The 24,976-nt window shown below is 35.1% G+C and overlaps 3 protein-coding genes across 3 annotated transcripts; 1 reads left to right on the forward strand and 2 right to left on the reverse strand.

The window, feature by feature from the left end:
• Positions 1–2,734: 2,734 nt before the first annotated feature.
• Positions 2,735–4,981, reverse strand: TCP8 (TCP family transcription factor). Its single transcript, XM_085747832.1, has 2 exons — positions 3,202–4,981; positions 2,735–3,051 (listed from the first exon to the last, which is right to left on the reverse strand). Exon 1 carries the CDS (start codon positions 4,769–4,771, stop codon positions 3,221–3,223), a length of 1,551 nt encoding a protein of 516 aa, XP_085603958.1. The 5' UTR covers positions 4,772–4,981; the 3' UTR covers positions 2,735–3,051; positions 3,202–3,220.
• A 6,530-nt stretch (positions 4,982–11,511) lies between these two features.
• On the forward strand, positions 11,512–23,980 carry YY1 (zinc finger (C2H2 type) family protein). The gene is made up of 6 exons (XM_085747833.1): positions 11,512–11,702; positions 11,821–11,879; positions 13,155–13,354; positions 13,775–13,864; positions 14,515–14,658; positions 23,242–23,980. Exons 1-6 carry the CDS (start codon positions 11,617–11,619, stop codon positions 23,788–23,790), a joined length of 1,128 nt encoding a protein of 375 aa, XP_085603959.1. The 5' UTR covers positions 11,512–11,616; the 3' UTR covers positions 23,791–23,980.
• Positions 19,550–20,326, reverse strand: LOC146943353 (uncharacterized). Its single transcript, XM_085741616.1, has one exon. The coding sequence runs from the start codon at positions 20,324–20,326 to the stop codon at positions 19,550–19,552; it is 777 nt and encodes a 258-aa protein (XP_085597742.1).
• Positions 23,981–24,976: the final 996 nt, after the last annotated feature.

Raw genomic sequence — 24,976 nt, forward strand, 5'->3', positions numbered from 1 at the left:
TCCCTCCTTGTTTATTTATTTTGATTGATTAGTTAAGTAAAGGTAATTCTTCTTGTAAAAGTGGATGAAAGTTTAGTTTTTCTTGTAAAATTGGATGAAAGTTTAGTTTTGTCTGCTAATAAACTAGAGGATAGGCATCCTATGGTGCTTTTTTCTTCCACTCTAGAAGCACCCTATGTCATATCTATGTTAAGAAATGACCTTTTTTTTTTTTAAGGAAAATGACCAAAATGTTAGAAGCACAATAGTTCTAGGCATTTTAAAATTTAAATAAAATGCTTTGAATTACTATTTGCCAATTGTTTTATGGTATGGCTCGCATTTTAATGCGGATGTGTGACAAAACCTCTTTCTAGAATGTGAATGTGAACGCAAACAACATACGCAGTTTGTAATTGAAGATCTAAATTTGATCTCTTGTTAAAAGGGCACACATGTTTGTTTATAAGTATATCAGATGCATCTAAGAACAGTTGGATGAAATGATAAGAGATCTATTTCAGTTTACTAAATTTTTTCAGATTTAAACATGAAAATAGATCAATGTTAAATATTTTTTGTAATTTTTTTTTGTTATTTATTATAGTTTTATTCGGATGTAAGAATTAATCTTTGTTGTTGTACATAAATTAATTCATATAAAAAAAGTATATCGATCTATACAAGTCATTATAAACTACCTTTATACGGTCTCTTATTTAAATCAAAAGAAGTAGGGTAGCACTTTGTGCCATTAATGGCACCGTACCATTAAATCTGGGCCATTAATGACATCAAGATAGATGTGTTGTGTGGCCCAGATGCAATGACAATGTGCTTGTGTGGCTCAGATTTAATGGCACGGTACCATTAATGGCACCAAAGTGCTACCCAAAGAAGTCATGTCAGTGCAACCACATCATGAGAAGAAATATAAATACTATTTTTGAAATTTTTAATAACAACCTGCAAGAGAAAGCCAATTTAAAGTTTTTTTTAATTAGAAATTTTAATATACTTTTAATTCTTAGCTATACACATGTGTGTATGTATACGTACAATTATACACGCAAAAAGTGACATCAGAAATAAACTTTTCATATTGAAAATTTGAGCTATATAGAAACAGCTTTGGCTGAATTGGGAATCCAAAGTATCACTGTTGTGCATAGATAGCAAATAAGGTAAATGGTTAAAAGTGTGAGGTGGTGAAGAAAAGGGAAAAATGATTGGGCAATGAACAGTGGTATGAAATTGATTGTTCAAGTCAACACCAAAGTCATTTTCCATGCCTCCCTGGCTTATAGACAACGTTACCATCCATTATTATGCATATCCTCATTTTTCTTCTTGATTTTGAACTTACAATTCATTTTCTTTGCTTCTTTCCGTCTTTTGCCCATCTCCATTCAATGCTTAGCCTTTTCTTTTCTACCATTCATTTGACAAAACGTCCACTTAAATTAGTATATCGTATGGAGGTATCTTGTTTTTGTTCATGGAAAATGTTAATAAATGTTTTTTTTAATATTACTTAAAGAAACATATATAGTAAAAATATCTTTTTTTAATGAAAGAAAATATAGTAGAAATATCTTAAAATTTATATAGTTAAACTTTTTAAAATAAAATAAAAATACCTTTTTTATACATTTATTTGTTTTTTTAACTAGTATCACGTAGATACCTATTATAGTATAACATTTTGTTATGTTACATTTTTTTTTTTGAGGGAATTTTGTTACTCCCTCCGTCCCGGAATAACTGACCCATTTTCTAAAAAAAAGTGTCCCAAAATAACTGACTCATTTCAATTTTCAATACAACTTTCATCATTTCCAATACAATATAACACTAAATAATACTACTTTTATCATTCCCAATACAATATATTCCACTTTCCCCTTTATTTATACATTTTTCTTAATCTGTGTGAAAAACCAAAGTAGGTCAATTAAACCGGGACGGAGGTAGTATGTTACATGTGGATTATAAATATATATATATATATATATATATATATATATATATATATATATATATATATATATATATATATATATATATATATAACTTAAATTTAGACGTAGAAAAGTACGACAACCAACATACTAAAATAACATGTATTTGTATTTACATTAATATTTTAATTCAACTTTAGAATATCATAATCATGGAATAGGACCGGCATAATAAAGTAATAATAATTGACGGTCGTCACTCTTCCTACAATAATGTCAGTTTTCTAAAATTTAAGACAAGACATATATCCATAACCCTTGCTTTTGTATTTTTCTAATGAATATAATATTCTCTCATTTTAAGGCTGTTAACCAAAAAAGAGTAAATATCATTTGTACTAATTGAGAAGATAAAATGGGATAAACGGAAGCGCTAAGAATTAATGCATTGCTGTTCCTGGCCTCCCATTTCTGGAGTTATCTCAAAAAAGGCGCACACATTTGTAACCGAGATTTGTATTGTCCAGCTATGATCAATTGCTACATATTTTGTTCTCTCTCTGCTTACTTTACCTGGCACTCTATTTTGCTTAGTTGGCCAGTGCAATTTCACTATTTGGTCATTATAAAATATAAAGAATACAAGATTTTGAAATTAGTATTTTGTTTAATAACATTATAGTATTAAAAGGAACATATAGTATTGATATAATATATGCTACTACTATATAATATAGTATATATATAGGCAAAAAATAAAAAAAAAACAGTAGATAAATGCAAGCAATTCAAAATTTTGTTTGAAATCCTTTTGTTTTTCATGAATTATATTATCATACACAGAGGGAGCAAGAAAACGAAATAAATAAATAAATAAATAAAAATAGCAAGAGAAATTTCCTCCTATACAAACTCTCTCTGTCTGCAAAAGTCCCTTTGGACCAAAAACAAACCGCAAATAAAATACACCATACCAAGTACCTCCATATCAACCCTAAACAAATCAACTCAATAAAAAAAAGATCGAAAAACTCAAGTCCGTTGCTCTAGCATGCATAGGGATCCATGGGATTTCCAAAATGAATTAGTTATGAGAAATTCAACTTGGAATCTGCAAAAAAAAAACAAAAAAAAAAACAATAACTATACTAATATAGTACACACATATTTGGTGGCGCACAAATTACAATGTAAAAACTAAAAAATGCATAAATTAATTATATTAATTTACATATGATACAAAGCATGCAACGAAACTAACCATGGATGGTAGTAGATAGTCATTGTGAAGTATTAGGAGCATCTTCTCCACTCTCATCATTAGGTTGAGGTTGAGAATGAGAGTCCAATGACATTGAATGTTGATGATGATGATGATGATCAGAAGAGTTGTTAACGTTGAAATGGCCAGCTCTTGTATAAGCATTAAGAGCAGCAAACATACCCAAGTTGGAATCAGATACAGCCAATCCCAAATGCTGTGATGGTTGATACGCTGAACCCAATTGTAAACCACCACGTCCACCTTGAAATTCAACACCACCACCACCACCAGAAGCTGGAACATTGAACCTTGGCATGAAATGTAACTGAGACGGAGTTACAGCAGCAGCGTTGCCTTGATTTTGAGACTGAACATGAGGTGTAAAAGGCCACATGTTTTGTGTCTGTGTCTGTGTCTCTGAATTTGAAGAAGTTGCAGCACCACCACTCACTGGTACCATCCAAATTGTACTTCCACTCCCCGCTGTAGCCCACATGGCTGTTGCCGGTAACATATTTGACGGTCGAAGAAGTCCAGAAAAAGAATTACCTACAGAAGAAGAAGAAGCTCCACCACCACCTCCTCCACCACCGTCACCTTCGCCCATATCATCCTGTTGTTGATGATTTGTTTTGAAACTTTTGGGAGAAGAAGAACCATCACCATCACCGCCACTTTCATTTTGATTGTTGTTATCATCTTTGAAAAGATCTTCTCTGTACCGTTTTCTCATGTAATTCTCGTTTGAAAGTGCTTCACCAATTTGATCAGCGTTCATCAGTTGTTGTTGCTGTTGCTGTTGTTGGTGGTGTTGATGAGGATGAAACCCTAACAGAGGCGCGTGTTGGTACGCAGCTTCTTCGTAAGGATGATGAGCCAGTGCAAGCGCGCTATGAAAACTGAGAGGAGCTGATTTCGACGGCGGCGCAGACAGTGTAGAGCCGCTGCTACGGAGTGAGACGTTGAGCGTTGAGAAATTGGCTGGGATTGTTCCGGTGCCGGTGGCAGCGATGATCGCCGGCTCCGCTTGTTGAAGAAGCCATTCAATTGTTTCACCATCGGATTTGTGGCCTAATTCTCTGGTCAACTGGAAAACTCTTGCTGCACATGTCGCCGGCATTCGAATTCTCCGGCCACGGCCGTCAACTTTTGTGTGCCTGTCCTTGGTGGATCGTTTTGGAGGATTTGCAACCGCGGTGACGGCGGTTGAAGTTGAAGAAAATGGTTGAATTTGGTTGTTGTTGTTGTTGGATACATCTGGAAGAGGAGGTTCAGATCTGGTGGCAATTGCCAGGGAAGCATCAATGAGGTGTTGAGTGGGTGCAGAAGCTGAAGCTGAAGCTGAAGAAGAAGAAGAAGAATTGGAGGGAGAAGAGTTTGAAGAAGGTTGAATATTGGAGATGGAGCCCATAATGAAAGGTGATGGCCTTCCATCAAAAGGGACCACAAGCTGCTGATGATGAGAATTTGAAGGTGAGGATGATTCTTGTTGTTGGTGGTGGGGATGGGGATGAATATTGGTGGTGCCTCTCTTCTGCTTGTTGTTTTGTAAATCTGATAGTTCCATTTTTTTTTTCTTTTTTAAATAATAATATATTTGTTCATAGATGATAATTCATGAGTCCCATGGAACTTTTCTTTTGTTCATTCAACACTAACTTACTCAGAGAAAAAACAAAGTGGGGTGAGGGGTGGGGGCAAGGCAAAGCAGGTTAGAGAGAGAGAGAGAGAGAGAATTTCAAAAGTGTTTGGACCCAAGTGAAGTGAATGAGACTGTGAGTTTTGAGTTGTGGGGTTCTTGTTTTTTGATTGACTGTTGTCTTGCTCAGACCGGAACAGACGCAATATTACAACTTACAAGAGTGTGAGAAGTGAAAGGGTAAGAACGAAAAGTGAGTGAGAGAGAGCAGGGGCGTAGCCCTTCATATGGGAGGGGTAGCCTTGGCTACCCCAAAAAAAATATTATTCTTGAATTAGTCGGTATGTATTTATATCCGGCTACCCCAAATAATAAATATTGAGCTACCCCAAACAAAATTAGTTGCAAAAGTTAGCATAAATAATAAAGTAAAAAAACTACTACCAAATTGATAGATTTATTTGTATTCGTTTGATACTTTCGGTCTCAATAACAACAATAGAGAAACCTTTTTCAACAATAAAAATTATCAATGACAATAGTCATAGACAAATTAAATGGACAATGAGTTTCTTGCAAATAACTTATTTATTTATATTTGAAAAGACATTATTAATCTATTATTAAACAGGCAGTTGATGAAATTGGGTTCTTCAAATGCATTTTGCCCAACGTTTTAAAATAGCAATTTTTATGTTAAGTTTATAAGATTTGTTAATTTTAGTCCTTAATTTTTTGTTAGAGATTAAATTCAAGACTAAAAACACTTTTTTTGTAAAATTTTAAAAAACTGAGAAAAAATTGAATAATTTTTTTAAGGACTAAACCTAAAAAATTATAATTTATGGGACTAAAAATATATTTTATCCTTAAATTTAATACGCCTGTTTTCAAAAAAATCCTTCTTTATAGTTGGCCCCTGCATAAATTTTTTGCGAGCTTCGCCGCTGAGAGAGAGTAGGTTTTAGTTTTACTATCTTGAAAACTGATGAGAGAGAGAGAGAGTGAGTGAGGGGACCTTATTTAGGGGAAAAAACGTAACAGAAGACCACTCGTGGGGTCTCGTAAAAGTCCTTTGTTACTCGCTTAAATGCCCTGCAAAATTCTACCATACTCTTTTATCTATATCCATGTGTGTGTAATATCTATCTATCTTGATACGGTTCATAGTTGAAAGTCAATAGGGAAGCAATTGGGTTCATATCATTCATTCATATACTAACCATAAAGTAGGAGTAGTACTAGTACTGGTAATAAAAGTCTCACATCCAAGTGGCCCAACAAATATATTTATTTTTCAAATCTCGTCCATTACAAAATTGCATTAGTCTCGATCTCCTTTTTGATGTGAGATTCAAAATGATTTCATTCATTCAGTGTTAATTAAGTGTTGATAATTAATTAGTATAATGATTGGGTAGTGGGTGGATGGGTGGGTGAGATGGTTAAAGTAGTACTAGTAATCAAGAGTATAAACATCATCAATCACATTTGCATGATTTGCATTGAACAGAAGGAGTGGGAGTGCAAGTGCAGGTGAGACAGCACAGCACAGCACAGCACAGATAAAAAAGCATCTCATGCAGTAAGAGACAGCTCATCCCAACCCAAACCACATTTTGTGCCTTTCTTTTGTTTTTTTCTTTCTCCTTTTTCAAAATTCAATTTCTTTTTGTTTTTGTCATGGTCAAATTTGGTTGGGCGTTCACTCTATCTTTTGCTAAGTGGAGGATCTTCAAAGACCTAATTGCCCCTAGCCCAATAGATTTTTTTTAGTAAATAAATGGTTACCTTTGGTCCCGGACTCTGCACGCCACAAAAGTCATTGACTCATGATTAAATACAAAATAGTTCATCAATGTGCACTTTCGTTATTATTTTAGTCTCTAGTGTTAAATAATTCTGTTAACTGATGATGTGACAAATGTTTTATGTTGACAAAGAGTATGAGGTGTCACAAAAACAAAAGTGAAAGTAGAAAATTGTCACTTTATTCCCTGAATCGAAAATGAATATCCCCGAAAATCAATATCACTGAACCGAAAATCAATATCCCCAAACTCGTCCCAATGAAGTGTTGCTCTTCGTCAAGAATTGGGTCATCTTCCTCAGTGAAGTTGTTCCGTAGTTGCGGGAGACTTGTTAGATCCTTTACTGTGCAAACTTACCATCAGTTAGGTCTCTGACAGTAAACACTCATTGTCACAAAGGTCTCTACACTTACTTGCACAAAGTAGGTCTACTATGATCCTATTTTATATCAATTTATCAAGTCTAGCAATATGAAGAATTGTTTCAGGCTTTAAGGTCTGGTTATGAAACACATTTTCCCAGATTCTGTATTTGTATATCTTGATTTGACTTCCTTCATGGTTTCTTCTTTTTAGGCTCTGTTTGGTAAAAATAACGGATGACTGATAAGCTAGCTGATAGCTTATAGCTGATGGCTTATAGCTGGTAGCTTATAGCTGATAACTGATAACTGATAAGTTACTTGAAGTGTTTGGTAAAATTAGCGGTTCAATTAGCTGATAGATGTAAAATTACATAAAAGGACATTTTTAATTCATAATAAAGTTTATATCAATTAATGTTTAAAGTATTTAAAAATTAAAATTAAACATTGTTAATTCAATATTATTATTAAATTAATTTTTAATTCCTAAATGTTAATTTATATTTATTTTCATTTGCCTAAAAAAATTAGATATAAAGTTAAAAAATTTAAACGGAAAAATAAATAAAATATAGTTTGTACAAAAATATATATATATATATATATATATATATATATATATATATATATATATATATATATATATACACACACAGTGAAGGTAAACGTAACGTTCTCATTTTTTTTTTGTTGGAGAAAGTCATTGTCCTTATTCTTATTATCTACAATTCTGATATATCACACAAAAATAACGTGTCATTTCGTAAAAAAAAAGGTGACATTAAATATTGAAATAGTCACACAAAAAAAACGTAACAATTGTAACAAAAAAAACTTAAACATAACGGTATAAAAAATATATTTTTCTATTGAGAAAAAAAAGGATCTTTCATTCATAAAAAAATAGCATTCATATTTAAAACATATGTATTTTACTTTATAATATAATAAATGATTAAGGGTAAAAATGGAATTTAGTTAGAATAATAAGGGTAAAACTGGAATTAAAAGTGAGAAGCTATAAGCTATAAGCTCAAATGCTACTTGGAATAGCTTCTGAAAAATAGCTTATAAGCTCGTGAAATAAGCTATAAGCTCATGGTGAAAAAGTGTTACCAAACAGAGCTTTTATTGTCAAACGAGCTTATAAGCTATAAGCTAATAGAGGTGTCTTACCAAACAGTCTCTTAATCTCAATGTTAACTTCAATTTATACTATTTTATTTTTTAAGAAAGATTATTAGCTTCAAGAATATATATTCAACTAAACTTCAATTGATTATTTACAAATATTGTCCTAGTGTATTTATCCGAGCATCTGCATTTCTGCAGTATGATCGTAGAACAGAAACTTAAGCCACTTGATTCAGTATTTGGTTTTATATTAGTTATTATAATAATCACCGATATTAGCATTTGCAAGGAAGCATGATAATATAAATGTTGTAGGCGTGGAATAGCAGTCATTGCATGGAATCACGACAGATGTCATGTGCCTGTAAGTGTTTACTGTTAGGGACCTTAGTGACAGTAATTGTTTACTGCCAGGAACATAACTGATAGTAAGTATGCCCAGTCAAGAACCAAACAATAAGTCTCCCGCAGCCACAAAACAACTTCATTCAGGAAGATAACACAATTCTTGACGAAGAGCAACACTTCGTTGGACGAGTTTGGAGATATTGATTTTCCGTTCAGGGACCAAAGTGACCATTTTCTACTTTCACTTTAGTCCATATGACACCTCATACTCCTTGTCATCATAAAACATTTGTCATGTCATTAGTTAACATAATTATTTAACGACATGGACTAAAGTGATAACAGAAGTGCGCATTCAGTGACTACTTTGTATTTAATCCCAAGTCAGCGAATTTTGTGACAACGAAGTGCTGAGTCAGGGATCAAAATGAAAATTTACTCGATTTTTTTTGGTTGGTAGTTTACTAGTCAGAAATTCAATCCATACCAGTATCATATCTGGAAATTTTAAATAGTGAGACAATATTTTACATATATATAATATTAAAAATATAATATTGTCTTGACCAAGAAAATATATAATATTGTTTTCAAGAGGATAAATATACATACTAATATTGTTAAAAAAGGATAAATATATATACTAATATTGTTAAAAAAGTATATACATAATAATATTGTTAAAAATACACATTGTATTGTTATCTACAACTTTTTAAATTATGAACAAATATGAATTTTTTTGTATAATGCAGAATAACGAATATTTTTAACATTGTCATGATATATTGATTGTTGAAGTAAAAGAAAATTGTAAATTAAAAATAGTGCAGTCAAAATAACCCAAAGCTACTACCAATATACATATATATAGTATTGCATTGGAAAATATTAGTGCAGGGCCGGTGCCCACATATCGTTGTGAGTGCATCCGTCCCTGATCCCTACATATATTTACGTTGTCTTTATCAACTGGGCTAGATTCACAGAGACTGACCGATATAATTTAAGTGTGCTTGATTTGTTTTTTTTTTTTAAGGAAGTGTGCTTGATTTATTATTTTATTCTAAATTTTTTTATTTTAACCGTATTAATTGGTAGTGTAAAATATTTGAATTTGAATTTTTAAGGTTAATTTTATGGCGTAGTCAACGGAAAACCATTAGATTAGAAGAGATCAATTTTATATCTTTAATCTAAGAATCTATGAGTAATGTTAGAAATACTCTTTTTTGAACACTCTCTTATTGATTTAAGTCATTGTGGATGTACACTTTAAAAATTGAACTCACACAAAATAGTGAGACGTACATTAATTTGATACATTAAAAAAGTAAGTATTAAAAAAAGTGTTGAAAAGTAATTGTTGTTAACATTGCTCAAGAATATATAATCCCCAACTTCGTTAAACCACATGTAAATGATGTGGGCTCAATATTCATGTTCATATTTCATTACATTACTACAATTATAGTTCACAAAAATATATTTATATGACTCGAGATGTTGTCAAACACCTCTGTAATTTTGTGACAAGTGGGACACATACTTACAATTTTTAGGTTTTTTTTTAACAGTTAATGTCAGTATACTAATGTTTTTTTTTGTTTGAATATAAATCGTCCTTGTAAGCTCATGTGTTTTTGGTTTTCATCCCTGATTTTTTTTTCCTAAAACAAATCATGTAAGTTATAAAACGTTTTGCTTTTGGTCCATACCATCATCATCTGTTACAAAAACGCTTATGTGTGACGTAGCAATGTGTGACGCGACAAGTGAGACTTATGTGTCGTTCCATATGTCCAGCGACAAGGTTATACGGACCAAATCCAAAAACAAAAGTTTACATAGGGACAAAATTCAAAAACATGAATTAACAAAATTTCAAATTAAAAACCTTGTTTTCCTTTCTTCATCTTTTTCCTTCCTCACCTTCATCATCTCCAACCTCACCTTCATCAATATTCATGAAACCCAAAAAATATAAATTAAACATTTAAACTCTTTAATCAAAATCTCATTTTCCTTTCTCACCTTAATTTTGACAAATATTATATTCTAACAAAATTGAGGTTTTTACAAAATTTTATGAAACTTTGCAATCCTTACTATGTATTTTTATTGATGTCTCTGCCAACAATATGCTCAAATTTCGATTTTTAGGTTGAAGTTTCTGTTATTTTATTTATTTTTTTATTTTAGTTTTAGATGCTTTTTTTTTTGAGGAATTTTTTTTTTGAGGAATTAGTTTTAGATGCTTTAAAAATTATGATTTCTAGGTTGAAGTCAAACCATTCATGGAAGTACATTATTTACACTGTGGTTAAACTAACTAATGTCTAAATCTGCAACACATGTGAAGACTATTGGTAGGACATCTTCACATGCGCACACTCAAGTTAAGTCACCACTCATGTTAACACACTAGTCAAACCATATACTGTTCACGTGAAAACACAAGTCAAATTAGTTGCTTACATTACCCCTATTGGTGATCTGTCTTCCAATGTTCTATTGTCAAGATACATCGTGTCAATAACAAACAAAATTACACAATCATTACACAACACAGATGAAATTTAATACACCTAGACCACATTCATTACGTGACTCAAATACATTAATCATCCACAAAATTTAACCCAAATATCTTGCATAATGTTATCACACTTGCACTTAATGGTTAAGTTAGACTCCACCATATGTCTTCTTTTAAGTTACTGAGCATTTGAAACAGTAGAAGCTACTGCAGCCATATGTTTGGTAGCAGTGCACCCCCACTAAACAAATCACATGTTCCTCTCTGGACTATATCAATAAATTAGGGGTGGTATTAGTAATTACGCTTGATTTTTAATATGGTAAAATCGAGGTTGGAATGCTATAGCCCATGGGCCCAATAGTGTAAATGGGCCTATGTAGCAGCACTTGCAAACCGAATCCGGTCTAGACCGGTTCGGTTCAACTCCGTTTTGTTTTGAGAAAAGAAGGAATTCGACATGAACATGGAATGGAATCACCAAGCTTCATCCTCGATAGGAACTAATTCCTAATTTCTCTTCAAACCCTAACCCTAAAATTCTTCAATCTCTGTGGAACAAATTCTGAGAAATCAATGGAGACTCACTACAACCACTCTCTCTTTGAGAGACGCCCCTTTCTCACGTCCAAGGCTCCCGCTGTTAAATGGGTCAAACAATGGTACTGCCCCTTTTCTTCATCAACTCAATTTTGCATTTTTTCCTCAATTTTTCTGTTAAAGTTTGTTTGGAATTTAATATATTATTATATGTATTAATCATAGCAATGTTATTATCAGGGTTCCACAAGACGTTGTTGCCACTGGTGGGAAGTGTTTGCTGTTAAGATGGGTAACAGGTTTGTCCTTTTTTACTGTCAATTGAGCTTAAATTTGAATGAGCTGAATTTGTTTCCAATAAATTAAGCACCCATAATTTTCCCTTTAGGTTATTTGTAATGTTGATTTATCATGGTTCGTATTTCTGTTGCTTATGATTGACCTATCTTTCTGATTAGACATTAGACAATAGACAACATAATTTCATAATGTTCTTCCTATGTAGATCATGTTCTTAATCAAACGATGGTTTATAATTTCCTAACTTTACAAGTATGAATTGGTACATAGCATTCTTCATGATGTTTCATAAAAACTCTACGGCAAAATTACACTTCTGGTCCTTAACAATATTAGATAACATTAGATAACGATTTGTTCATTTATCTTTTTTATTCCCGTCAATTTAGCCCTTTTGGCCCATTTGCATTTTTTTTTTAATGAAAAATGTTACTAGTTAGATTGGTTTTTTCTCCTTCATTCCGGTTTGAACCAGGACCTCAAACTCCTCATCCTGCTGCTCAAACAAGATGGGCTACTAACCCCCTTGATCCGTTTGCATATGAATTTTCAAGCTTCAAATCTATGGTTTTATTTTCCTGTGAGTTCTCAGTCTTCAAATCTATGGTCCTTCACCCATGTTTGCACATGAATCTTAGATTTGAAGCTTGAAAATTCATATGCAAAAGGATCAAAAGGGTTAAATTTACGAAAAAAAAGTAAAGGAGCAAATTGTTATCTGAAATTAAGAGATCACGGGTGTAATTTTGCCTAACGCTGCATGTATGAATGAATTAATACTGCTGGTGCTGATGTGTCGCTTTAATAAAGTGACTATTGCCATGTCGTACTAGTACAACCTTTCATAGCACACATGAACAGTAAACTCTGACATAACTATCTCAAATACTCACACACCCCCAAAAAAATCTGTTCATAATGCTGCATTTCTAGTCTACCCTACTAAGTGGGATAAGGCTTGGTTGTGTTGGTGGTTGTTGTAATGCTTCATTTCTACGTTGGTTTATAGTTTACAATCTTTAGCATTTTTGTGTTATGTTTCTGATACCAATTTGCTTTCCAGTTATCTTTCATAACAATCTGCAAACTCATGTATTTCTGAATGGTTTTATTGATGCAAAAAGGAACAAAGCATGTATTTTCACAGTTATAGAGCATTTGATTAGTTGAATGTTAAGCAAGCTTGGTTTGCATCCAAGCAATTATTATATTGTATGTGATTATATTCATCACGTCTTCTATATTAACAATTTTCTGTGTTTTGTTTTCTTTAGAGGATACCATAAATGCCTTGAAAGAAAAGGAAAAAGAACCATTAGCTCCTGAGCCAGAACCCGAGCCAACTACTGAAGTACTTTTTCTTTGTAGCTATGAAGGCTGTGGAAAGACATTTATAGATGCTGGTGCTTTGAGGAAGCATTCCCACATCCATGGAGAGAGGCAGTTTGTTTGCCATTATGAGGGGTGTGGAAAGGTAATGAAACTGTTTCTTCGGATTCACGCACTCACAAGCACAGAAATGCATGTTAGGCTTTAATGTTGTAACATACTTGGTTCATTGTAAATCCTTTAACAATTTTTGTGAAGCTTCATAATAATCATTTTGATTTACATAATAATGCCATGTCTTTACTCACCTATACTCCCATCCTAGTTTCCATTTTTTGTAATTTCAGGTGTTGTAATTTCAGGTGTATTTAGTAACACACACATGTATGCTTGTTATGTTGTATGGTTGTAACCAATAATTGCTCAAGATAGATCCTTATCAATTTTTCCATCTAGTTTCATAAAAAAGTTTCTGTCTAGCGCTGTGTCTCAATGTACAGCTCTTATGTTTGCCAAATGTCAGGTCTATTTAGAAATTACTAAGAATATTTTGTTTCTGTTGCAGAAATTTCTGGACAGCTCAAAGTTAAAAAGACATTTCTTAATTCATACGGGGGAGAGGGATTTTGTGTGTCCTCATGAAGGCTGTGGTAAGGTGATAAATCGATCCATTGCCCTTGTTTATTGATCTCTTAAGGTTTTCATTTTTTCGTATTTTGAATCACCTTTATGTTTGGCATGTTCCATCATACCCTGAATATCAGCAAAAACTCTTCTTTTATTATCGTTCACTCTGAACCTAATTACTGATCTGTTTTTTCCTTCATTGTAATGATCAAATATTTGCGCTCTAAAGCTTCAGCTGCAAGGTAATGAGGTATATGACTATTCAGCAGTGGGTCACTTTGACTGCTGATATAGAAGATGATTAATAGATTTGGAAAGTCGTCAGTTTAGAATCAATGTACAATAAATATTGTTTGGTTGATGACTGTACTGTTACTGTAAATCACCGTTTCCATGGTCACTATGGGTTTCGAATAAATGAGTTTTTCTGAATATGATTTTTTTTTTTTTTTTTTAACTTAATAGCCCCATGATTGAATCCGATATGAAGTTAGTTCATGGCTCAATATATATGTAAGATGTAGACAATGATTCAAACCTTCTTTGTGGCATTATTGTTTAAGGATCTTCTTCAACAAGTCAAAACCTTGCATTTGGAAAAGATAATTTTAGTATCATATTGTCTGGATTCTTAATTATTCATTAGTGACTCTAAGTTTTGTTTGTGCCAATATGCAGGCCTTCTCCTTGGATTTTAACCTGAGGTCTCACATGAAGACACATTCACAAGAGAATTATCATATATGCCCATACCCAGATTGTGGGAAGAGATACGCTCATGAATACAAGCTAAAGAATCACATTGCTTCCCATCATGAAAAGGTTGGTTAATATTTCCTGTTTGTGTAACTGTGATCTATTTATATTCTATTCTAAATGGAGTAAATAGGCAATCACCCCCCCGAAATTGTAAATTTCGTCAATTACCCCCCTGACATTAACAAAATTTCAATTACCCCCCTGAAATTGCACAACGTTAATCAATTTACCCCCTCTGTCAAATTTTTCCGTTAGTCAACATGACGTTTTGCAAATACCCCCCTGAAGTTTTGCACTTATGTGCAAAATGCCCCCTGAAATTTATAATAATCAAGCAAATTGGTCCTTGTGACAAAAAAAATATTCTTTTGCACCCAATTTTTTTTTTATCTTTATATGCTAATGATATCTGAATTTTTCGCAAAGGATCAAATAGGAACATCAAATGCATTAAGAAAATCTTTAAACTATATGGTGAAAGTCTTTAGCATGTAAACTTAAGAAAGAATAATTTTTATGCTGGATCTATTAACCCTGTCTGAAGTGCAATGCTTGCTCATGTAATTAGCTTTAACCTGGCTGTTATACCTTTCAAATATTTGGGAGTCCACATTTTGAAAGATAAACCTAAGATCAGTTACTTTAATGATATATGTGATGCAATTAAAGTTAAGCTTGCTACTTGGAAGGGAATTTTTCTGTCTATAATGGGTACAGTTCGACTCATCAAGTTTGTTATTCATGGTATGCTCTCATTTTCTTTTTGCAATTACCTATGGCCTGTACATCTTTCGAAGCAACTTGATCAATGGTTTCTGATGGGTTTTAGAGCTTAACAGTATAATATAAAATGAAGAACAGAGATAAAGGAAGGATAAACTGTGTAATTGAGAGAATAGAGATCCACAATTACAGGAAAATAACGGAATGAAAAGACAGATGCAAATTGATAGCTGTACTACCAATCCCAAAAGACTCACAGGTCTCCCAAATCACATAAAGTGACCCCACACAATCATAAGAGAATAATCAGTCAGAAAACTTCTATTCTATCCTTATTAATAGCTAGCTAGTGCTTCTCAATTCTTCTTTGCCACGTCACTCCTTCTAACAGCTTTTGTCTTCTTCTTGGAATAGACTTTCCACTCTTTAAGCTTAGGCCCATATTCAAGGCCCACTTCTACATTATCATTTCTATCAACGCCACCCTCCTTAGCAACTGCCTTGTCCTCAAGGCAGAATTCTGGAAATTGGCCTTGTAGAAGCTCATTATCCTCCCAAGTAACATCCTCTAGAGACTTGTTTTTCCATTTGATTAGACTCTGCTGAACTGCAATGTCTCCCTTCCTGATGATTCTGGAACCCAGCAGCTGCTCCGGATACACATCCTCTTTATCATCAATCTCCAGTTCTTTTGGTAGCTGTCCCTGCACTTGATAACTTCCCACAGCCTTTTTTATCAAGGATACATGGAACACAGGGTGTACCTTAGATTCAGCAGGCAGTTTTAGCTTATAGGCTACTTCACCAATCTTTTCCTCAATCTGGAAAGGCCCATAGTACCTGGCAGCAAGTTTTTGATTGACCCTTCTGATTACAGAATGTTGTCTGTGAGGCCTGAGTTTGAGGAACACCCACTCCCCCACAGTAAAACTCAAGTCCCTCCTTTTTTTATTGGCATAACTAGCCATCTGCTCTTGAGCCTTCAACAAATGCATCTTCAATTGACTCAGAGCCTCATCTCTTTCCTGCAACTCCACAGCTACAGCAGCCACCTTAGTCTCATTAGTCAAAAATCTGACTATGGGAGGAGCCTGCCTACCATACATGACTTCAAAAGGAGTCTTTCCAATTGAAATATGAAAGGTGGTATTGTACCAGAACTCAGCCCATGGCATCCAATAAGACCAAGTTTTTGGGTTATCAGAGGCAAAACACCTTAAGTAGCTTTCTAGGCATCTGTTGATCACTTCAGTTTGCCCATCAGTTTCAGGGTGATAGGAGGAACTCATCTTCAACTTTGTTCCTTGCAATTTGAATAACTCCAACCAAAAATGGCTGACAAAAATAGGGTCCCTATCACTGATTACTGAACTAGGAATGCCATGCAGTCTCACCACCTCTTTGACAAAAATCTCAGCAATTGATTTTGCAGTGTATGGATGTTTTAACAAAATAAAATGACTATATTTTGATAATCTATCCACAACTACTAATACAGCCTCATACCCCTTAGATTTAGGCAAACCAGTGATAAAATCTAATGATACATCTTCCCACACTGCATTAGGAATAGGTAGAGGTTGTAACAGACCTCCTGGAGTGGTGGCATTATACTTCTGTCTCTGACAAACATCACAGGCTCTAACAAAGTCTCTCACACTCCTCTGCATTCCCACCCAATAGAGTGATTCAGCCAATCTTCTGTAGGTTCTCAGGAAACCAGAGTGCCCTCCAGTTGGGGTACAGTGATATTCTTCAAGCAGCCAAGGAATTGAAGAAGACTGTGGTGAGAGGACCAGCCTGCCATGATACATCAATATCCCCTGTTTCACCTCAAATCCAGGATGAGAAACTGGATCCTTTTGCACCTTTTCACTTAACTGCAGAATATATGGATCCTGGGCTATTTCTTCAAGTATTTTCACCCTATCCTCCCAAACAGGATAAGACAGAATGGCATGCAACTCCCCATCAAAGATTCTTGATAATGCATCTGCTGCCTTATTCTCTGGACCAGGCTTGTATTTAACCTCAAACTGATAGCCAAGTAATTTTGCTAGCCAACATTGTTGATCAGGAGATGAAATTTTTTGTTGCAAAAAATGTTTGAGGCTCTTGTGGTCAGTATACACCACAAACTCCTTTCCCAGCAAGTAATGTCTCCAGTGTTGGATGCTTAACACTAAAGCCATTAGTTCTTTCTCATATACAGATTTAGCTAAATTTCCATCTGATAGAGCTTTGCTGAAAAAAGCTATGGGTTTTTTCTGTTGCATCAACACAGCTCCAATCCTCCTTCCTGCAGCATCACATTCCACTTCAAAAGGCAAATTAAAATCAGGGAGCACTAGGACTGGAGGGGTTGTCATGACCCTCTTCAATTGCTGGAAAGCCTGAGTTGCTTCTTCTCCCCACAAGAAATTGTCCTTCTTGGTCAATTCAGTCAATGGTTTTGCTATCTTGCCATAGTCTTTGATAAACCTCCTGTAGTACCCTGTGAGCCCTAAAAACCCACGTACCCCTTTGACATTTCTGGGTTTAGGCCAAGCTACAATACATTTCACCTTTTCAGGGTCCACGGCTACACCATCTCCTGATATTATATGACCCAAGTAATCAATCTGCTTACATCCAAATCTGCATTTTGACTGATTAGCTATAAAACTGTGATCTAACAACACTGCTAGAGCTAATTTCAAATGATGCAGATGATCATGATTATTTTGACTATATACAAGAATATCATCAAAAAAGACTAGGATAAATTTCCTCAAATATGGCCTAAATATATCATTCATTGTGGCTTGGAAGGTAGCAGGGGCATTCATTAAGCCAAATGGCATGACAAGATATTCATAGTGGCCATTATGTGTTCTAAAAGCAGTTTTAGCAATGTCATTTTCATGTACTCTAATTTGGTGATAACCAGATTTTAAATCAATTTTAGAAAATATTTTGGCTCCATTGAGTTCATCTAATAATTCATCTACAATGGGAATAGGGTACTTATCTGGTATAGTAGCTTTATTCAGGGCTCTATAATCCACACACATCCTCCAGCTTTGATCTTTCTTTTTAACCAGTATTACAGGACTTGAGAAGGCACTCCTACTTGGCCTGATGATTCCTGCCTCTAGTAGCTCAGTCACCTGCCTTTCAATTTCTTCTTTCTGGTGATGAGGATATCTGTAGGGCCTGACATTAATGGTACCATGATCAGGGAACAACTTAATTTGGTGCACTGTAGCTCTTTCAGGAGGGAGCTGAATCTGATCTTTAAAAACTTCCTGAAATTCCTCCAACAATTCAGAAAATGCATGAGAATTTACCCCTTTTTCTGCTTCAATGGAACGAAATTGAGTCCACCAATAATCAATTCCATTTCTGCCATAAGTATCTTTCAAGAATGAGTTTAAGTCCCCTTTGCTACATTCCTTACTCTTAACCCCCTGAAGCTTGACCACTTGATCTTCATACACAAACTGCATAGTTAACTTTTTCCAATCCATCAACACTTCCCCAAGTGAGCTTAACCAAGCAACACCCATGACCATATCAAGTCCACCTAACTCCAGCACCAAAGCATCTACCACCACCTCAATCGTTCCCAACCTGACCTTCATTCCCAAACAAGCCCCTTCTGTCATGACTCTATGACCATCGCCTAATTTGATACTTTTTGCTTTCACAGGCGTGATTTTGAGACCCAGTGCAGATGTTACCTTTGGGGAAATAAAGTTGTGGCTTGCCCCACTGTCCATTAGAACCAACAAATCAACACTTCCAATGGAACCCTCTACCTTCAATGTTTGGAAATCACCCATACGACCCAAAACTCCCATGAACTTATACTCCACTTCTTCTTCCTCTTCACTCTCCACCGTAGCTTCTTCCATCACGACTATTTCGCCGTCGTCATTCAACATTTCTCCTTCCCCTAGTATCAAAACCCTCAGAGAGCTTTCTGGACATTTGTGCAGGGTTGGATGATACTTTCCTCCACATTTGAAGCATAAACCCTTCGCACGCCTTTCTGCAATCTCATCATTGTGGAAACTTCTTACTCCCTTCCATCTTTCTGAAGAGCTTGAACGGTTGTTGTAGTCATTTTTTCTGGCCGACGAAACTAAGGTCGTGTTTGAGCTTCCCCCAGATCCAATTGTAATTCCTTTTTGAATCGGGTTTGCCCCACCCGTTCGCGTCGGGCGGTTCAGCCCACTACGATTTGAAATCAACCCAGCCCAATCACTTTGGCCCAATTTATCATACCCATTTTCCTGGACCCACGTTTCTCACCGTCATCATCCTCTTCCTTCAGTTCGTCTTCTACATCCTTCGCTATACGCATCATCTCCATCCTGTTGCGTGGATTCAAAGTACGAACCCTTCTGCGGATTTGTGGTTGCAACCCACTCATGAAATATCCCAAATACTGCTCTTCTGGGAGTCTACCAACCTGAGACGATAACAACTCAAAAGCTTCCACAAACTCCTCCACCGTTCCTTTCTGTCTCAGCGTCGACAATTCTTCAAAGGGGTTTTCTAAACGCCTCCCTCCATAACGTGCAATTAACGCGCGTTTCAGTTTCTCCCAAGACAACTCGTCCTCCGTTTCCATTAACAAATTGAACCAATGGATTGTAGGTCCTTCCATGCTCAAACGTGTTAATTTCACACGCAGATCCTCAGGAGTGTTCTGAACATCAAAGTAAATTTCAGCTCTTGTGATCCATGCCACAGGATCTTCGCCCTCAAACACTGGAAGTTTGACCTTCTTCCCAGCCAGGCGAGATTCACTTTGGTAAGAATCATTCACCGAAGTTTCTTCCTGCGTCGCTACTTTCTTACCCATTTGTTTGCTGAGCTCTTGAAGAATCACACCCTGTTGACGCATCTGTTCGGCGTGTTGTTGCATTTGTAGAGCTAGAGCTTCCATCGTTGAAGTAACATTTCCCATCTGATTCTCCAAAGCATCAATACGATCACCCATCTTAGGTTTCCTTGGCATCAACGAAATCAAGTTGAGAGGGGATGATTATCCGGTAGGTCGGACCAATTGATGGGTTTTAGAGCTTAACAGTATAATATAAAATGAAGAACAGAGATAAAGGAAGGATAAACTGTGTAATTGTGAGAATAGAGATCCACAATTACAGGAAAATAACGGAATGAAAAGACAGATGCAAATTGATAGCTGTACTACCAATCCCAAAAGACTCACAGGTCTCCCAAATCACATAAAGTGACCCCACATAATCATAAGAGAATAATCAGTCAGAAAACTTCTATTCTATCCTTATTAATAGCTAGCTAGTGCTTCTCAATTCTTCTTTGCCACGTCACTCCTTCTAACAGCTTTTGTCTTCTTCCTGGAATAGGCTTTCCACTCTTTAAGCTTAGGCCCATATTCAAGGCCCACTTCTACATTATCATTTCTATCAGTTTCCAAAATTCATATGAAGTGGATATATTTCAACTTGAATGACTCTGCTATTTTACTTCTTTGTTGGAAGCTTTTAAGTTCTAACAGTGTATTACTGAGAGATTCAAGATAACACTCTAAAGATCATTGCTATTGGTGCAAATATAAGATTTTGGACTAATAATTGGCTTGGGATTGGTGCAAATATAAGATTTTGGACTCATTGTTGCTTATGTTATAATTCTTGAGACTTCCTCACATTTGTTGCTCACTTGTTGATCATAATCTGATAGAAACTGATATCAAAATATAAACTAATAGTAATTGTACAATATAATCCCAAGAAATTCGAGAGTCTTGGTTCTCTCCCCTCCAAGAATTCGAGAGCTTGGTCTCTCCCTACCTATCCTTTATCCCAATCCCTGAATGCCTTTCTTTTCCTCTGCATCTTATTTATAATACTAAGTCCTATAGCTGTTACATAGAAGTCTAGTAGACAGCAATTACTGCAGACAAGTAACAGTTACTTATTTATAATATTATTAAATAAACCACTAGTATCTATAACTTCTGCCCTTAGGAGTCCTATTACTAACAATACTCCCCCCCTTTTTAGGGGGGGAGTATTGTTAGATATCTTATTAGAATTGTGTCAGTTTTATTATAATTATAGTAGTTAATTATGCAGTTATGGTTTATTAATATATAATGATTAATAATTAATTAAGTCAGTAGTGGGAGGTTAAATTTTAAGAATAAATAGGGGAGAGAAGGGAAGATTGAGGGGCATCTGAGGATTTGACTGGGAAGGGGCCATTTTGGCATTAGGGAGGTGCAGACCCTCGAAGTTCTGCAATATTATTCTGTAATCAAAAGGGATTTTCCCTATTTTATTCTTCTATATCAGTTGGTTTCTATCAACTGGTATCAGAGCAACGATCTCGGAACCGTGGTACCGTTATGGCAGAAATGGAGTTCCGAGTGTTTGATGGCAAAGAAGATGCATACTGGTGGCTGCTATGCATTGAGGAACATTTCAAAAAGAGAGATACACCAGATGAAGAGAAACTGACAGATGCGTTGATGTTACTCAGAGGTCGTGCTCGCCAATGGTCACACTGGTGGAATCGACGCCATCAACAGGTTAGTTGGCATATGTTCTCGCTTGCATTTATTTGGCGTTTTAAACCGGAATATCGGGATATCATGCCTATGTCTGATGAAGAAGAGGAACCTGAAACTGAATTGGACCGGTTGACGACTCAAGGTTCATTCAATATTCAACCACAAGATAGTGACCAGGGAAATCCAAATCCCACCGCGATAGGAAAAGAGAAAGGTTTGGAAGATGTAGAAATGGGGAAAATAGAGAGATATGTAGAAAATGCCCATATGCATGTCATGATTGTGGAAATGGAACAGGAGAACAAAACGGATTTGTGCAAACTTATTTGCAATAAAGAAATGAGTATGGGGTCAGAGATAAGGGGAACTACTATGGGCACCACGACATCAATCATCCTGTATTTTTTTTCTCAAAAATATCATTACAAACAGAGTATATGATCAAGGCATAAGTTTGCATGATTCACACATCGCTCTGTCATTATACTTCAAGTTATGGGACCCAGGTGGACACTTATGATATCCTCCACCTTGAGGACAAGGTGAATCTTTAGGGGGGGAGTATTGTTAGATATCTTATTAGAATTGTGTCAGTTTTATTATAATTATAGTAGTTAATTATGCAGTTATGGTTTATTAATATATAATGATTAATAATTAATTAAGTCAGTAGTGGGAGGTTAAGTTTTAAGAATAAATAGGGGAGAGAAGGGAAGATTGAGGGGCATCTGAGGATTTGACTGGGAAGGGGCCATTTTGGCATTAGGGAGGTGCAGACCCTCGAAGTTCTGCAATATTATTCTGTAATCAAAAGGGATTTTCCCTATTTTATTCTTCTATATCAGTTGGTTTCTATCATAATCATTGGGGATAAGAAAAAAAATATATAAATTTTCAAGTTCGGGGGGCATTTTGCACATAAGTGCAAAACTTCAGGGGGGGTATTTGCAAAACGTTATGTTGATTAACAGAAAAATTTGACGGAGGGGGTAAATTGATTAACGTTGTACAATTTCAGGGGGGGTAATTGAAGTTTTATTAATGTCGGGGGGGTAATTGACGAAACTTACAATTTCAAGGGGGTAATTGCCTATTTACTCATTCTAAATGTGTTCACAATCACAATAGATGGTACTACCTGTCTCATGAAGTATGATTTTAATATGTGCACTTGGTTTCCATCTAGAGGTTTCATTTGACGTGCAAAATATATACATATTTTAATACTATTTTGCAAGGTTTCTGATATCTTCGATATCTATAATCTGTTTACAATTTAAATGATGCATGACTGCACTTTTGGATGTAGATGTGCATGAATAATGTGAAATATCACCTCAAACAATTTTTGATTGACAGTCTTAACCTCACTGCAGAGTACACCAATAGATGTGCCGATAAAGTATGCAACTCCTCCTTCAGAAAAGCAAACAAAAACTGCTAGACCTTCTGGAGCGACATACGGTTCGGCATCCTCTGATCGCCCATATGCATGTCCTTATGAAGGGTGTGAAAAGGCTTACATTCATGAGTACAAGCTTAAACTGCATTTAAAGAGGGAGCATCCTGGCCACATAAATGATGAAAATGCTATGCATGCTCTGGCTAATAATGCTGAAAATGAAATGGATGAAGCAAGTGATCACGATGCTTATGGTGGAAAACGTTCCAATGGTAAAAGTCAGAAGCAAAGCAGGCCCAAGCCAAACTTGAAAATGCCTCCTTCTAAAGTTGCTCAGCGTAAAGGGTCTACTCCAACCCCTGCCACTTTTAATATGGCTAAAAAACCTTGGCCAGTGAAAGAAGAAACTTACGATGAAGACAGCGAAGAAACTGAGGAGGAGGATCGTGACAATGTTGAAGATGGTTGGAGATATGCTGGGAACAACGAAGATGATGATGAGGAAACAGAATATGAAGACTGATATTTACTTGTGCTTCTTTGAATTCACTCTCATTTTTATCCTCCTACAATATTAGATTTTTTCTTTCTATTTGCTTTAGAGAAATGCGTTACAGTTTTCCTTGACATAGTACATTGGTTATCGGAAGAATGAATGATACGTAGGATGAATTTATATTAATAATAAGTGAAATAATATTTGTGTTTCAATATTTTCTGCTGCGAATCGCGGTAGTTTCTGACGCGGTTTTGTACTACGAAGTTTCTTATGAGCGTTGCAGTAGCATTTCTGATGTTTGTTACCTCTTCGCTCCCCCTTTTTACTATAGAGAAACATAATTAGTTAGAACTGCACTGTCTCATTCTTTAGAATTATAATCAACTGAAATTGTAAGCAAGTCAAAAAGGATTCTGATTAGGAAAAAGCTAAATATTACGAAATGTAAGGTAAGAATAGAGGTTATCTGTGTAATTACTTTTCTATCCTCACCAATAATCTTTTACATAGCTCTTTCCCGTACCATGAAAAAGATATACGAGGACTCGAAAAATGATGCTATAAAAGTACTGAATATGAGAATATATATTAAATCTTTTGTAATAAGGTTCGACAATAAATTATGAAACGACTGTTATAGAAAAAGAAATTATAGTGCAAAACAAAATCTTTTGTAGTCTGTGTTCAAAGGAAGTTCCTTTGTTTTTTTTCATGAAAGGTGTTTATTTGCCCTACCTAGTTGATGTTCTTAGGTTCTAATTCCTAATTATAATATCCTAATAAATATATTAAATGCATTCTGCACCTGGAAACCCTAGTGCAAAAGGTCTGGCTTTTCTTGTTTTTGTTGTGTTTAAACACTTGTGGTCCTCTATGCAAATGCTGAGTGGAAGAGGCTTGGAGCAATTTATAAGTAACAATCCCCTTCTTTTAATGACAAATGTAAGCAAAAACTAAGGGTGTGTTTGTTTCAAGTTATATTTGTAGATTCCTAGGAATAAAATCATAAAAATACATATGCTTATGTTTGTTACAAGTTTACTAAATTTTATTCCCGGGTATAAAATGTTCCTGGGAATAGAAAAGTTTTCCCAACGAAAAGGGTGGGAATAAAGTTCCCATGAAGATAAGAATAAAATTATGTGTAATTACCTATTATAATCCCTATTTTTAAGGTTCCTTGGAATATTATAATGTTAACCAAACAACT

Source organism: Medicago sativa, chromosome 2 (assembly GCF_051527215.1).
Source record: "Medicago sativa cultivar Bolivia chromosome 2, Bolivia_mono, whole genome shotgun sequence".
Classification (NCBI taxonomy): Eukaryota; Viridiplantae; Streptophyta; class Magnoliopsida; order Fabales; family Fabaceae; genus Medicago; species Medicago sativa.